At 25.8% G+C, this 15,671-nt stretch overlaps 1 protein-coding gene and 1 pseudogene across 1 annotated transcript; one reads left to right on the plus strand and one right to left on the minus strand.

The window, feature by feature from the left end:
- Positions 1-10,908: 10,908 nt before the first annotated feature.
- Positions 10,909-12,166, minus strand: LOC129616082 (polycomb group RING finger protein 3-like; annotated as a pseudogene).
- A 190-nt stretch (positions 12,167-12,356) lies between these two features.
- Positions 12,357-15,106, plus strand: LOC129615420 (SWI/SNF-related matrix-associated actin-dependent regulator of chromatin subfamily A-like protein 1). Its single transcript, XM_055530631.1, has 2 exons — positions 12,357-12,455; positions 12,613-15,106. Exon 2 carries the CDS (start codon positions 12,688-12,690, stop codon positions 15,025-15,027), a length of 2,340 nt encoding a protein of 779 aa, XP_055386606.1. The 5' UTR covers positions 12,357-12,455; positions 12,613-12,687; the 3' UTR covers positions 15,028-15,106.
- Positions 15,107-15,671: the final 565 nt, after the last annotated feature.

A 15,671-nucleotide genomic window follows, 5' to 3' on the forward strand; every position in this document is an offset into this window, starting at 1 on the left:
AATACATATGGATTGGTTTTATAATAATTATACTAAAAAAAAACAAGTAAAGTTTTCGAAAAAATTGGCAAAATAATATAAAAAATTAAAATTCCAAAATTAGAACGAAAGCACGAAAAAAATCTTCCTTAAATTACTCACATTTTGAAAGATATAAAAATTGGAAACGTACTAACCCGTTTCATCATTCAAAAAATTTGCATTTTTATTTTTCAAAATGAAAACATTATTATTTGCAAATAAAAATTTTGTTTTTTTAAGCTTTATGTTTAATATTATAAAATATAAATTGTAAAACTAAACGAAATTAATGTAATTTTTTTTATTTTCAAGTGATTATTAAAAAACTTAATTTAAAATGCTACTATTGGTACAAAAATAATTGATTAAAACACGAGTATCTGAGGAATCACCCCACGAATGCTTTAACACCAGTTACGGACCACTTTGTACATTAAATTCATTAATATACATGAATATATCTTAAACTTATATTATTTTGCCTTAATATTCTGAGTTATACATTATATTGATCACTATATTTATTTTTAAAAACAATTTAAAAAACGCCGTCGGGTAACATATACAAATTTTAATGTATGATTTTTACCCAAAAGTTCTTCATTGCATAAAATATCAATCTAAAAAATAAATAATTATTTGAAATTTCACAAATATTTCAAAATATTAGGCAAAACAGAATATGTCAATTCTCAATTATATTAATTTTCAAAGAGCCCTTAAATTTATTTTAACTAAAATAAAACTTGACAATAAATTTAAATGCGTACATATATATATTCGCGATTTTCTGCACAAAGTGCTAATTTTAATTCACATACTTTCACGTTTTCAAGGTCTCAAATCATTGGTCATTGAGATTTGTTATGCCTATTTTGATATTGAAAAAGATTTATACCTCTCTATATTTTTCTATTCCATTTAAAACTTTTTTTTGCTAAAAATTTCTTTAAATGAGTGATAGTTGATTGAGAACTACACCTAGAAAACCTTCATTGCAAATTTTTTAAATTGTTACTACTACACTCTAAACAAACATTAACTAGCTCATCTAAACTATGATAGCCGGATTCAGCATGTGCTTCATTAACCTTGTCATCATCATCTTCATGATTCTGTAGTAAATCTTTTGGACAAGCTATATTACGACTTCTATAAAAATCTCTTTCCCTCTTCATTTCATCTAAAAAGAAATATTTCTTTTCAAAAAGTTCCCAGTAAACTTTCAACGTAAGTAAACCCAGTAAACTTTCATACTATAATCCAATAAGTTTTTTTCCAGTATGACGTTCAGCGCTATCTGTTGTCAAGTATTTATATTCAGACTGGAGAATTTATGTCATAATCAATACCAACTATAAAATTTGTGTTTTGGGTATAATTAGCTTAATAATTTGGGCGATATTTTTTAACGTTTTCATATATAATTGGACGATTTCGGAAGCTTTTTTGCTAAAACGCCGATTTTTACTTTACAATATGTGTCCAAACTGAACACTAAAATAAAAAAAATTTTGACATACTAAATCTTCTGTCAACAAATTATAAACATGTTCTAATAATTTTATTTGCAACATGTTTATATTCACGCGTTTTCGTTTCAAATCAAATGTATGCGTTAAACACATTTCATATTGATTTTTTTTCTTCAAATTTTATTTTACTGATCGTTTAGTGTATATGTATGTGTTTATCTACATATTCACTAAATGACCAACAAATTTAAGCTATAAATTAGACATGTCCATATGTATTTTATTTGCATACATATCCATTTTAAAAAACAAAAGGGATTTCATACTTAAAAAGCTTTTAAAATATGTAAGTTTTACAATTTTAATGCCTTTATTACATTTACACTTATGTATGTGTACGTATTCTAACTTTTTATTAATATTTTCCCATATTTTTTAGTGAGGTATAAACGACCACAAAATAAATGCACACAAAGTAATTTATGTTTATGTAGCTGTCAATAAAAAAGCAAAGTATAATAAATTGTAAGAATCATAGAATCCAAGCACAAACATAGTCTGTTAGATTCAAATAAAATACATATGGATTGGTTTTATAATAATTATACTAAAAAAAAAACAAGTAAAGTTTTCGAAAAAATTGGCAAAATAATATAAAAAATTAAAATTCCAAAATTAGAACGAAAGCACGAAAAAAATCTTCCTTAAATTACTCACATTTTGAAAGATATAAAAATTGGAAACGTACTAACCCGTTTCATCATTCAAAAAATTTGCATTTTTATTTTTCAAAATGAAAACATTATTATTTGCAAATAAAAATTTTGTTTTTTTAAGCTTTATGTTTAATATTATAAAATATAAATTGTAAAACTAAACGAAATTAATGTAATTTTTTTTATTTTCAAGTGATTATTAAAAAACTTAATTTAAAATGCTACTATTGGTACAAAAATAATTGATTAAAACACGAGTATCTGAGGAATCACCCCACGAATGCTTTAACACCAGTTACGGACCACTTTGTACATTAAATTCATTAATATACATGAATATATCTTAAACTTATATTATTTTGCCTTAATATTCTGAGTTATACATTATATTGATCACTATATTTATTTTTAAAAACAATTTAAAAAACGCCGTCGGGTAACATATACAAATTTTAATGTATGATTTTTACCCAAAAGTTCTTCATTGCATAAAATATCAATCTAAAAAATAAATAATTATTTGAAATTTCACAAATATTTCAAAATATTAGGCAAAACAGAATATGTCAATTCTCAATTATATTAATTTTCAAAGAGCCCTTAAATTTATTTTAACTAAAATAAAACTTGACAATAAATTTAAATGCGTACATATATATATTCGCGATTTTCTGCACAAAGTGCTAATTTTAATTCACATACTTTCACGTTTTCAAGGTCTCAAATCATTGGTCATTGAGATTTGTTATGCCTATTTTGATATTGAAAAAGATTTATACCTCTCTATATTTTTCTATTCCATTTAAAACTTTTTTTTGCTAAAAATTTCTTTAAATGAGTGATAGTTGATTGAGAACTACACCTAGAAAACCTTCATTGCAAATTTTTTAAATTGTTACTACTACACTCTAAACAAACATTAACTAGCTCATCTAAACTATGATAGCCGGATTCAGCATGTGCTTCATTAACCTTGTCATCATCATCTTCATGATTCTGTAGTAAATCTTTTGGACAAGCTATATTACGACTTCTATAAAAATCTCTTTCCCTCTTCATTTCATCTAAAAAGAAATATTTCTTTTCAAAAAGTTCCCAGTAAACTTTCAACGTAAGTAAACCCAGTAAACTTTCATACTATAATCCAATAAGTTTTTTTCCAGTATGACGTTCAGCGCTATCTGTTGTCAAGTATTTATATTCAGACTGGAGAATTTATGTCATAATCAATACCAACTATAAAATTTGTGTTTTGGGTATAATTAGCTTAATAATTTGGGCGATATTTTTTAACGTTTTCATATATAATTGGACGATTTCGGAAGCTTTTTTGCTAAAACGCCGATTTTTACTTTACAATATGTGTCCAAACTGAACACTAAAATAAAAAAAATTTTGACATACTAAATCTTCTGTCAACAAATTATAAACATGTTCTAATAATTTTATTTGCAACATGTTTATATTCACGCGTTTTCGTTTCAAATCAAATGTATGCGTTAAACACATTTCATATTGATTTTTTTTCTTCAAATTTTATTTTACTGATCGTTTAGTGTATATGTATGTGTTTATCTACATATTCACTAAATGACCAACAAATTTAAGCTATAAATTAGACATGTCCATATGTATTTTATTTGCATACATATCCATTTTAAAAAACAAAAGGGATTTCATACTTAAAAAGCTTTTAAAATATGTAAGTTTTACAATTTTAATGCCTTTATTACATTTACACTTATGTATGTGTACGTATTCTAACTTTTTATTAATATTTTCCCATATTTTTTAGTGAGGTATAAACGACCACAAAATAAATGCACACAAAGTAATTTATGTTTATGTAGCTGTCAATAAAAAAGCAAAGTATAATAAATTGTAAGAATCATAGAATCCAAGCACAAACATAGTCTGTTAGATTCAAATAAAATACATATGGATTGGTTTTATAATAATTATACTAAAAAAAAAACAAGTAAAGTTTTCGAAAAAATTGGCAAAATAATATAAAAAATTAAAATTCCAAAATTAGAACGAAAGCACGAAAAAAATCTTCCTTAAATTACTCACATTTTGAAAGATATAAAAATTGGAAACGTACTAACCCGTTTCATCATTCAAAAAATTTGCATTTTTATTTTTCAAAATGAAAACATTATTATTTGCAAATAAAAATTTTGTTTTTTTAAGCTTTATGTTTAATATTATAAAATATAAATTGTAAAACTAAACGAAATTAATGTAATTTTTTTTATTTTCAAGTGATTATTAAAAAACTTAATTTAAAATGCTACTATTGGTACAAAAATAATTGATTAAAACACGAGTATCTGAGGAATCACCCCACGAATGCTTTAACACCAGTTACGGACCACTTTGTACATTAAATTCATTAATATACATGAATATATCTTAAACTTATATTATTTTGCCTTAATATTCTGAGTTATACATTATATTGATCACTATATTTATTTTTAAAAACAATTTAAAAAACGCCGTCGGGTAACATATACAAATTTTAATGTATGATTTTTACCCAAAAGTTCTTCATTGCATAAAATATCAATCTAAAAAATAAATAATTATTTGAAATTTCACAAATATTTCAAAATATTAGGCAAAACAGAATATGTCAATTCTCAATTATATTAATTTTCAAAGAGCCCTTAAATTTATTTTAACTAAAATAAAACTTGACAATAAATTTAAATGCGTACATATATATATTCGCGATTTTCTGCACAAAGTGCTAATTTTAATTCACATACTTTCACGTTTTCAAGGTCTCAAATCATTGGTCATTGAGATTTGTTATGCCTATTTTGATATTGAAAAAGATTTATACCTCTCTATATTTTTCTATTCCATTTAAAACTTTTTTTTGCTAAAAATTTCTTTAAATGAGTGATAGTTGATTGAGAACTACACCTAGAAAACCTTCATTGCAAATTTTTTAAATTGTTACTACTACACTCTAAACAAACATTAACTAGCTCATCTAAACTATGATAGCCGGATTCAGCATGTGCTTCATTAACCTTGTCATCATCATCTTCATGATTCTGTAGTAAATCTTTTGGACAAGCTATATTACGACTTCTATAAAAATCTCTTTCCCTCTTCATTTCATCTAAAAAGAAATATTTCTTTTCAAAAAGTTCCCAGTAAACTTTCAACGTAAGTAAACCCAGTAAACTTTCATACTATAATCCAATAAGTTTTTTTCCAGTATGACGTTCAGCGCTATCTGTTGTCAAGTATTTATATTCAGACTGGAGAATTTATGTCATAATCAATACCAACTATAAAATTTGTGTTTTGGGTATAATTAGCTTAATAATTTGGGCGATATTTTTTAACGTTTTCATATATAATTGGACGATTTCGGAAGCTTTTTTGCTAAAACGCCGATTTTTACTTTACAATATGTGTCCAAACTGAACACTAAAATAAAAAAAATTTTGACATACTAAATCTTCTGTCAACAAATTATAAACATGTTCTAATAATTTTATTTGCAACATGTTTATATTCACGCGTTTTCGTTTCAAATCAAATGTATGCGTTAAACACATTTCATATTGATTTTTTTTCTTCAAATTTTATTTTACTGATCGTTTAGTGTATATGTATGTGTTTATCTACATATTCACTAAATGACCAACAAATTTAAGCTATAAATTAGACATGTCCATATGTATTTTATTTGCATACATATCCATTTTAAAAAACAAAAGGGATTTCATACTTAAAAAGCTTTTAAAATATGTAAGTTTTACAATTTTAATGCCTTTATTACATTTACACTTATGTATGTGTACGTATTCTAACTTTTTATTAATATTTTCCCATATTTTTTAGTGAGGTATAAACGACCACAAAATAAATGCACACAAAGTAATTTATGTTTATGTAGCTGTCAATAAAAAAGCAAAGTATAATAAATTGTAAGAATCATAGAATCCAAGCACAAACATAGTCTGTTAGATTCAAATAAAATACATATGGATTGGTTTTATAATAATTATACTAAAAAAAAAACAAGTAAAGTTTTCGAAAAAATTGGCAAAATAATATAAAAAATTAAAATTCCAAAATTAGAACGAAAGCACGAAAAAAATCTTCCTTAAATTACTCACATTTTGAAAGATATAAAAATTGGAAACGTACTAACCCGTTTCATCATTCAAAAAATTTGCATTTTTATTTTTCAAAATGAAAACATTATTATTTGCAAATAAAAATTTTGTTTTTTTAAGCTTTATGTTTAATATTATAAAATATAAATTGTAAAACTAAACGAAATTAATGTAATTTTTTTTATTTTCAAGTGATTATTAAAAAACTTAATTTAAAATGCTACTATTGGTACAAAAATAATTGATTAAAACACGAGTATCTGAGGAATCACCCCACGAATGCTTTAACAGCAGTTACGGACCACTTTGTACATTAAATTCATTAATATACATGAATATATCTTAAACTTATATTATTTTGCCTTAATATTCTGAGTTATACATTATATTGATCACTATATTTATTTTTAAAAACAATTTAAAAAACGCCGTCGGGTAACATATACAAATTTTAATGTATGATTTTTACCCAAAAGTTCTTCATTGCATAAAATATCAATCTAAAAAATAAATAATTATTTGAAATTTCACAAATATTTCAAAATATTAGGCAAAACAGAATATGTCAATTCTCAATTATATTAATTTTCAAAGAGCCCTTAAATTTATTTTAACTAAAATAAAACTTGACAATAAATTTAAATGCGTACATATATATATTCGCGATTTTCTGCACAAAGTGCTAATTTTAATTCACATACTTTCACGTTTTCAAGGTCTCAAATCATTGGTCATTGAGATTTGTTATGCCTATTTTGATATTGAAAAAGATTTATACCTCTCTATATTTTTCTATTCCATTTAAAACTTTTTTTTGCTAAAAATTTCTTTAAATGAGTGATAGTTGATTGAGAACTACACCTAGAAAACCTTCATTGCAAATTTTTTAAATTGTTACTACTACACTCTAAACAAACATTAACTAGCTCATCTAAACTATGATAGCCGGATTCAGCATGTGCTTCATTAACCTTGTCATCATCATCTTCATGATTCTGTAGTAAATCTTTTGGACAAGCTATATTACGACTTCTATAAAAATCTCTTTCCCTCTTCATTTCATCTAAAAAGAAATATTTCTTTTCAAAAAGTTCCCAGTAAACTTTCAACGTAAGTAAACCCAGTAAACTTTCATACTATAATCCAATAAGTTTTTTTCCAGTATGACGTTCAGCGCTATCTGTTGTCAAGTATTTATATTCAGACTGGAGAATTTATGTCATAATCAATACCAACTATAAAATTTGTGTTTTGGGTATAATTAGCTTAATAATTTGGGCGATATTTTTTAACGTTTTCATATATAATTGGACGATTTCGGAAGCTTTTTTGCTAAAACGCCGATTTTTACTTTACAATATGTGTCCAAACTGAACACTAAAATAAAAAAAATTTTGACATACTAAATCTTCTGTCAACAAATTATAAACATGTTCTAATAATTTTATTTGCAACATGTTTATATTCACGCGTTTTCGTTTCAAATCAAATGTATGCGTTAAACACATTTCATATTGATTTTTTTTCTTCAAATTTTATTTTACTGATCGTTTAGTGTATATGTATGTGTTTATCTACATATTCACTAAATGACCAACAAATTTAAGCTATAAATTAGACATGTCCATATGTATTTTATTTGCATACATATCCATTTTAAAAAACAAAAGGGATTTCATACTTAAAAAGCTTTTAAAATATGTAAGTTTTACAATTTTAATGCCTTTATTACATTTACACTTATGTATGTGTACGTATTCTAACTTTTTATTAATATTTTCCCATATTTTTTAGTGAGGTATAAACGACCACAAAATAAATGCACACAAAGTAATTTATGTTTATGTAGCTGTCAATAAAAAAGCAAAGTATAATAAATTGTAAGAATCATAGAATCCAAGCACAAACATAGTCTGTTAGATTCAAATAAAATACATATGGATTGGTTTTATAATAATTATACTAAAAAAAAAACAAGTAAAGTTTTCGAAAAAATTGGCAAAATAATATAAAAAATTAAAATTCCAAAATTAGAACGAAAGCACGAAAAAAATCTTCCTTAAATTACTCACATTTTGAAAGATATAAAAATTGGAAACGTACTAACCCGTTTCATCATTCAAAAAATTTGCATTTTTATTTTTCAAAATGAAAACATTATTATTTGCAAATAAAAATTTTGTTTTTTTAAGCTTTATGTTTAATATTATAAAATATAAATTGTAAAACTAAACGAAATTAATGTAATTTTTTTTATTTTCAAGTGATTATTAAAAAACTTAATTTAAAATGCTACTATTGGTACAAAAATAATTGATTAAAACACGAGTATCTGAGGAATCACCCCACGAATGCTTTAACACCAGTTACGGACCACTTTGTACATTAAATTCATTAATATACATGAATATATCTTAAACTTATATTATTTTGCCTTAATATTCTGAGTTATACATTATATTGATCACTATATTTATTTTTAAAAACAATTTAAAAAACGCCGTCGGGTAACATATACAAATTTTAATGTATGATTTTTACCCAAAAGTTCTTCATTGCATAAAATATCAATCTAAAAAATAAATAATTATTTGAAATTTCACAAATATTTCAAAATATTAGGCAAAACAGAATATGTCAATTCTCAATTATATTAATTTTCAAAGAGCCCTTAAATTTATTTTAACTAAAATAAAACTTGACAATAAATTTAAATGCGTACATATATATATTCGCGATTTTCTGCACAAAGTGCTAATTTTAATTCACATACTTTCACGTTTTCAAGGTCTCAAATCATTGGTCATTGAGATTTGTTATGCCTATTTTGATATTGAAAAAGATTTATACCTCTCTATATTTTTCTATTCCATTTAAAACTTTTTTTTGCTAAAAATTTCTTTAAATGAGTGATAGTTGATTGAGAACTACACCTAGAAAACCTTCATTGCAAATTTTTTAAATTGTTACTACTACACTCTAAACAAACATTAACTAGCTCATCTAAACTATGATAGCCGGATTCAGCATGTGCTTCATTAACCTTGTCATCATCATCTTCATGATTCTGTAGTAAATCTTTTGGACAAGCTATATTACGACTTCTATAAAAATCTCTTTCCCTCTTCATTTCATCTAAAAAGAAATATTTCTTTTCAAAAAGTTCCCAGTAAACTTTCAACGTAAGTAAACCCAGTAAACTTTCATACTATAATCCAATAAGTTTTTTTCCAGTATGACGTTCAGCGCTATCTGTTGTCAAGTATTTATATTCAGACTGGAGAATTTATGTCATAATCAATACCAACTATAAAATTTGTGTTTTGGGTATAATTAGCTTAATAATTTGGGCGATATTTTTTAACGTTTTCATATATAATTGGACGATTTCGGAAGCTTTTTTGCTAAAACGCCGATTTTTACTTTACAATATGTGTCCAAACTGAACACTAAAATAAAAAAAATTTTGACATACTAAATCTTCTGTCAACAAATTATAAACATGTTCTAATAATTTTATTTGCAACATGTTTATATTCACGCGTTTTCGTTTCAAATCAAATGTATGCGTTAAACACATTTCATATTGATTTTTTTTCTTCAAATTTTATTTTACTGATCGTTTAGTGTATATGTATGTGTTTATCTACATATTCACTAAATGACCAACAAATTTAAGCTATAAATTAGACATGTCCATATGTATTTTATTTGCATACATATCCATTTTAAAAAACAAAAGGGATTTCATACTTAAAAAGCTTTTAAAATATGTAAGTTTTACAATTTTAATGCCTTTATTACATTTACACTTATGTATGTGTACGTATTCTAACTTTTTATTAATATTTTCCCATATTTTTTAGTGAGGTATAAACGACCACAAAATAAATGCACACAAAGTAATTTATGTTTATGTAGCTGTCAATAAAAAAGCAAAGTATAATAAATTGTAAGAATCATAGAATCCAAGCACAAACATAGTCTGTTAGATTCAAATAAAATACATATGGATTGGTTTTATAATAATTATACTAAAAAAAAAACAAGTAAAGTTTTCGAAAAAATTGGCAAAATAATATAAAAAATTAAAATTCCAAAATTAGAACGAAAGCACGAAAAAAATCTTCCTTAAATTACTCACATTTTGAAAGATATAAAAATTGGAAACGTACTAACCCGTTTCATCATTCAAAAAATTTGCATTTTTATTTTTCAAAATGAAAACATTATTATTTGCAAATAAAAATTTTGTTTTTTTAAGCTTTATGTTTAATATTATAAAATATAAATTGTAAAACTAAACGAAATTAATGTAATTTTTTTTATTTTCAAGTGATTATTAAAAAACTTAATTTAAAATGCTACTATTGGTACAAAAATAATTGATTAAAACACGAGTATCTGAGGAATCACCCCACGAATGCTTTAACACCAGTTACGGACCACTTTGTACATTAAATTCATTAATATACATGAATATATCTTAAACTTATATTATTTTGCCTTAATATTCTGAGTTATACATTATATTGATCACTATATTTATTTTTAAAAACAATTTAAAAAACGCCGTCGGGTAACATATACAAATTTTAATGTATGATTTTTACCCAAAAGTTCTTCATTGCATAAAATATCAATCTAAAAAATAAATAATTATTTGAAATTTCACAAATATTTCAAAATATTAGGCAAAACAGAATATGTCAATTCTCAATTATATTAATTTTCAAAGAGCCCTTAAATTTATTTTAACTAAAATAAAACTTGACAATAAATTTAAATGCGTACATATATATATTCGCGATTTTCTGCACAAAGTGCTAATTTTAATTCACATACTTTCACGTTTTCAAGGTCTCAAATCATTGGTCATTGAGATTTGTTATGCCTATTTTGATATTGAAAAAGATTTATACCTCTCTATATTTTTCTATTCCATTTAAAACTTTTTTTTGCTAAAAATTTCTTTAAATGAGTGATAGTTGATTGAGAACTACACCTAGAAAACCTTCATTGCAAATTTTTTAAATTGTTACTACTACACTCTAAACAAACATTAACTAGCTCATCTAAACTATGATAGCCGGATTCAGCATGTGCTTCATTAACCTTGTCATCATCATCTTCATGATTCTGTAGTAAATCTTTTGGACAAGCTATATTACGACTTCTATAAAAATCTCTTTCCCTCTTCATTTCATCTAAAAAGAAATATTTCTTTTCAAAAAGTTCATATTAAAATGCAAAATATATCAACGCACTTTCTTGCAGATTCGGTACTAGTTTATATACTTAATACAAAAACTTATATATTGCAATGGATGTGACTGATGAATAACATTCTCGCATGTCGGACAAGTTTTCTTTTCTTCCAAGTGTTTTACTAAACAACTTTTGCAAACTAAAATTATGTTGTGTGTTTAATTTTTTCAATAAAAACTTTGTTTTGAAAAATATTCAATTCAAATTCCCGATATATAAAATTAAATACTCTCGAGACTTACATGTATGTAAACATTCAGTGACTGTGGTTGCATCAATGAAGTAGCCTCCACATATTTTGCAAGTTATATGAGTGTTTAAAGTACGTAATCTTATTCTTCTTTCCATATTAATATTTCATATATGATTTCCCTCTTCTTCTTGAACAATTTGTTAAGCGCCGTTGCTCAGCTTAATTTTTCCAATCAAAAAGTGTTTTTGCCGCTAAAAAATTTCCTTCCCGCTTCGGACGATTTGAATTAACTTTTTTTCTCATAATATGAAGAAAGAAGTAAAGTATTCCGCGAAAAATTTTCTTGTAAATGCGCATAGACTTTTCTATTTAAACTGATGTTACATACATATGTATATGCGTACGTCATGGCGATGGCTGTCAAAAATGGTTTTCTTGTGTTGCGAATTGCGGTGCTTATATAAATATGCATATGTCATGACGATAGCTTTCAGAAGATACTCCAAACATTTTTTTATCTAGTGTCAATCAACAAAGCAATGGTTAAAAATTTAATTTGTTTTTCGATACTTACATTGATGTCATTTCTGTCTTATATTGAGATTGTTACGTTTTTATCATTCTCACTTACGTCAACGTAAACAGCATTTTGTTTTAGGCATTAGATAAAATATAAATTTTGAGTTATAGTTTCTTTATATTAGTTCATTGTTTACATTACGTTACATATTTATGATTGAATATTTTTTTACAAAATTTGAGTATTTGATTTTGGATTTGTTTTTATTTTTTAGATGGAATAGTTGAAATAGTTTTGCCGTTCAACTCACATATTGAAACACATTAAAACATATTGTGTTGTAAAAAACATGGCAACAGTTTGTACTCCAGAAGAAATTGCTGAAAAAAGGAGGATTGCTGTTGAAAAACTTGCAAAAAGGAATGTAGGAAATAAACATATAAAAGCTTATTCGAAGGTTGCTGTTGAAAAATATTCTAATAATGTGGCTTCGACAGACAGTAATATTCTTTCAGTTAGAACTTCAGTTGCGTTTTATAACAAACAGTCTAGTGTTTCAAGTTCGGATTTGAATTCAAATAATGTTGAAAATAGAGGAAATTCTTATGAAAAATTCGCCTTAGCATTACAGAAAAACTCAAATCGTCATGATATTAAATCACCAATAAGAAGTGCGATTCCTATATTCGGATCAAAAATAGTATGTGAAGTTGCAATGATTTCTGATAACAGATTTTTTGTTAAACCCATGAAGTACCATGAACAACTAATTAACATTTTGAAAACCATTCCTTCAAAACAATATGATGCTAATACACGTCTATGGACTTTCAATATTTGTGATTATGAAATTTTACAAGAAAAAGTTATGGCTTTGAGACCAGAAATTGAATTGGAACAAATACCAAAAAAAATTTTATATATATTGCGCGAATCCAAGGAAGAAATAGATTTTTCATTTCTCCCAACAATTGAGCCAAAATTAGTAAGTTGTTTAATGGAATTCCAGAAAGAAGGTGTATGTTTTGGTATAGCAAAACAAGGTCGCATTTTAATTGCAGATGAAATGGGTTTGGGAAAGACACTTCAAGCATTGGCGATAGCAGATTATTTCAAAGAAGATTGGCCTATTTTAATTACAACAACCGCTTCAACAAGAAACTCTTGGTTCAATCATATCAAAAATTATATGTCTTCAGTTCGGTGTCATGATGTGGTTAATTTAAATTCATCAGATTTTTATATATATGATGCAAAAATTGTAATAACAAGCTATAGTTTAATGGAAAAACATGTTGAAAAATTGATTGAACGTAAATTCGGAATATTGATTTTTGATGAGTCCCACAGTTTAAAAAGTTTTGACGCGAAACGAACAAAAAACGCTGAAAAGCTGGCGAAACTAGCTCAAAGAATAATTCTATTATCAGGAACCCCAGCTTTATCAAAACCAGTTGAACTCTATTGTCAACTAAAAATGCTCGATAAAAATTTTCTACCTTTCAAACTATTTAGTCAAAGGTACTGTAATGGCAAACAAACAAATTTTGGCTGGGATTCTTCTGGACAATCAAACCTTGAAGAACTAAATATTGTTTTAAAAAAAAAATTTATGATAAGAAGACTAAAGTCTGACGTTTTATCACAATTAGCAGAAAAAAATCGTGAAACTGTTATGTTGAACCCAGAACTAATAAGATGGAACGACGAAATAAAAAAAAAATTCAACGATTATGAATACAAATTAAAAAGAAATGGGAGTGGAGACAAAGAAATTCTTCTTACTTACTATGCAAAAACTGCTGAAATTAAAGCAAGAGCTGTCTGTGATTATTTAAAAAATTTAATAAAAGAACAAAAAAAATTCATAGTATTTGCACACCACAAAATTATGATGAATTCAATATCGGATTTTTTACTTTCAAAAAAAGTTAATTTCATTCGAATTGATGGCACAACGAAACCTGAAGTACGAGATGAAAACGTTAGAAAATTCCAAACAAATAATTTATGCAGAGTAGCTTTATTGTCACTTCACGCTTGTAATGCAGGTATAACATTAACTGCAGCTGATTTAGTAATTTTTGCAGAATTAGACTGGAATCCCAGTACATTGGCACAAGCTGAAAGCCGTGCACATAGGATTGGTCAAAAAAATACAGTAACATGTCGTTATTTATTAGCTGAAAATACTGCTGATACCACAATATGGAAAATGTTAAAAGAAAAGCAGAATGTTTTAAGACATGCTGGCTTGTTTTCTGAAAATTTACAGAACGCTGAACATAGTTTGGCACCTAGCTCTAGTCCAAAAATTGATAGATATTTAACTCCAACGAAAAGAAAACTTGAAGACTTTAATGAACCTTTATCCCTAACATCTGTTGCAAAAAATTATGAAGCACAAAAGAAACCTAAGACTTTTAGTAATTTAGAAAGTGCAAAAGTATTAAACAAAACAATAGGATCGGGTTGCAATGAGAACTGTACAATTGATGATAGAGAAAACAAGTCAAAAACTAGCACAGAAACTGGGGGCGCTAGTGACTACGAATACTTATTTAATGAACTTGATGATGCAGATATTCCAAGAACTCCTATATCAACTAAGGATTTGAAAAATGAGAAAGAATATGATAGTTATTTCAACGAATTGGAAGATGATGACTTCGCCAATTTAATATTTTAAATTTTTCTTTTCACTTTACGTTTAGCTTTGTCATTTTTTAAATCTTGATGAGAATAAATAAATAATCTGTACATATGTATATTCATGTCCATATTGCTTAATTCCCAAAATGCAGGTTTAGTACAAATCGAGCTTATAAGCCGTAACTCTCGCCCCCACAAAAATGATTTTTATTTCAAAATTAATTTATAATGCATTTTAGACCTGTTCATGCATGCATTCATTGAGCCTGTACATATAAAACCATGCATTTATGATTTTCTACTACAAAAAATAAAATGAATTTATAGAAGAATATGTGTGAAAGGTAACGCAAAGTAAATTCTGGGCACTGCACAACCTTTCACGTGTAAATCCACCTTATGTTTAGTTAGATTTTAAAACTATTGAAATATATTTATCTCTTTCTTTAACATTACTTTATGTGCTGTCATTTTGACATCAAAACATTTTACTTTTGTAAGAATTATTTTAGGGTAGTGATAGGCACTACCGAATGGTTTGCACTATCGAATTTTTTAATATTCGAATGAACAAATACTGAAAATAGTTCAGTATCGCATGTATCAAGGAATGTTCGTATTGAATTTAAAGTGTTTATAATAGATAATAATGTTTACCAAACACAATCGGTAGGACAAATT

Source organism: Condylostylus longicornis, unplaced genomic scaffold, assembly GCF_029603195.1.
Source record: "Condylostylus longicornis isolate FDR11 unplaced genomic scaffold, ASM2960319v2 ptg000005l, whole genome shotgun sequence".
NCBI classification, from domain to species: domain Eukaryota; kingdom Metazoa; phylum Arthropoda; class Insecta; order Diptera; family Dolichopodidae; genus Condylostylus; species Condylostylus longicornis.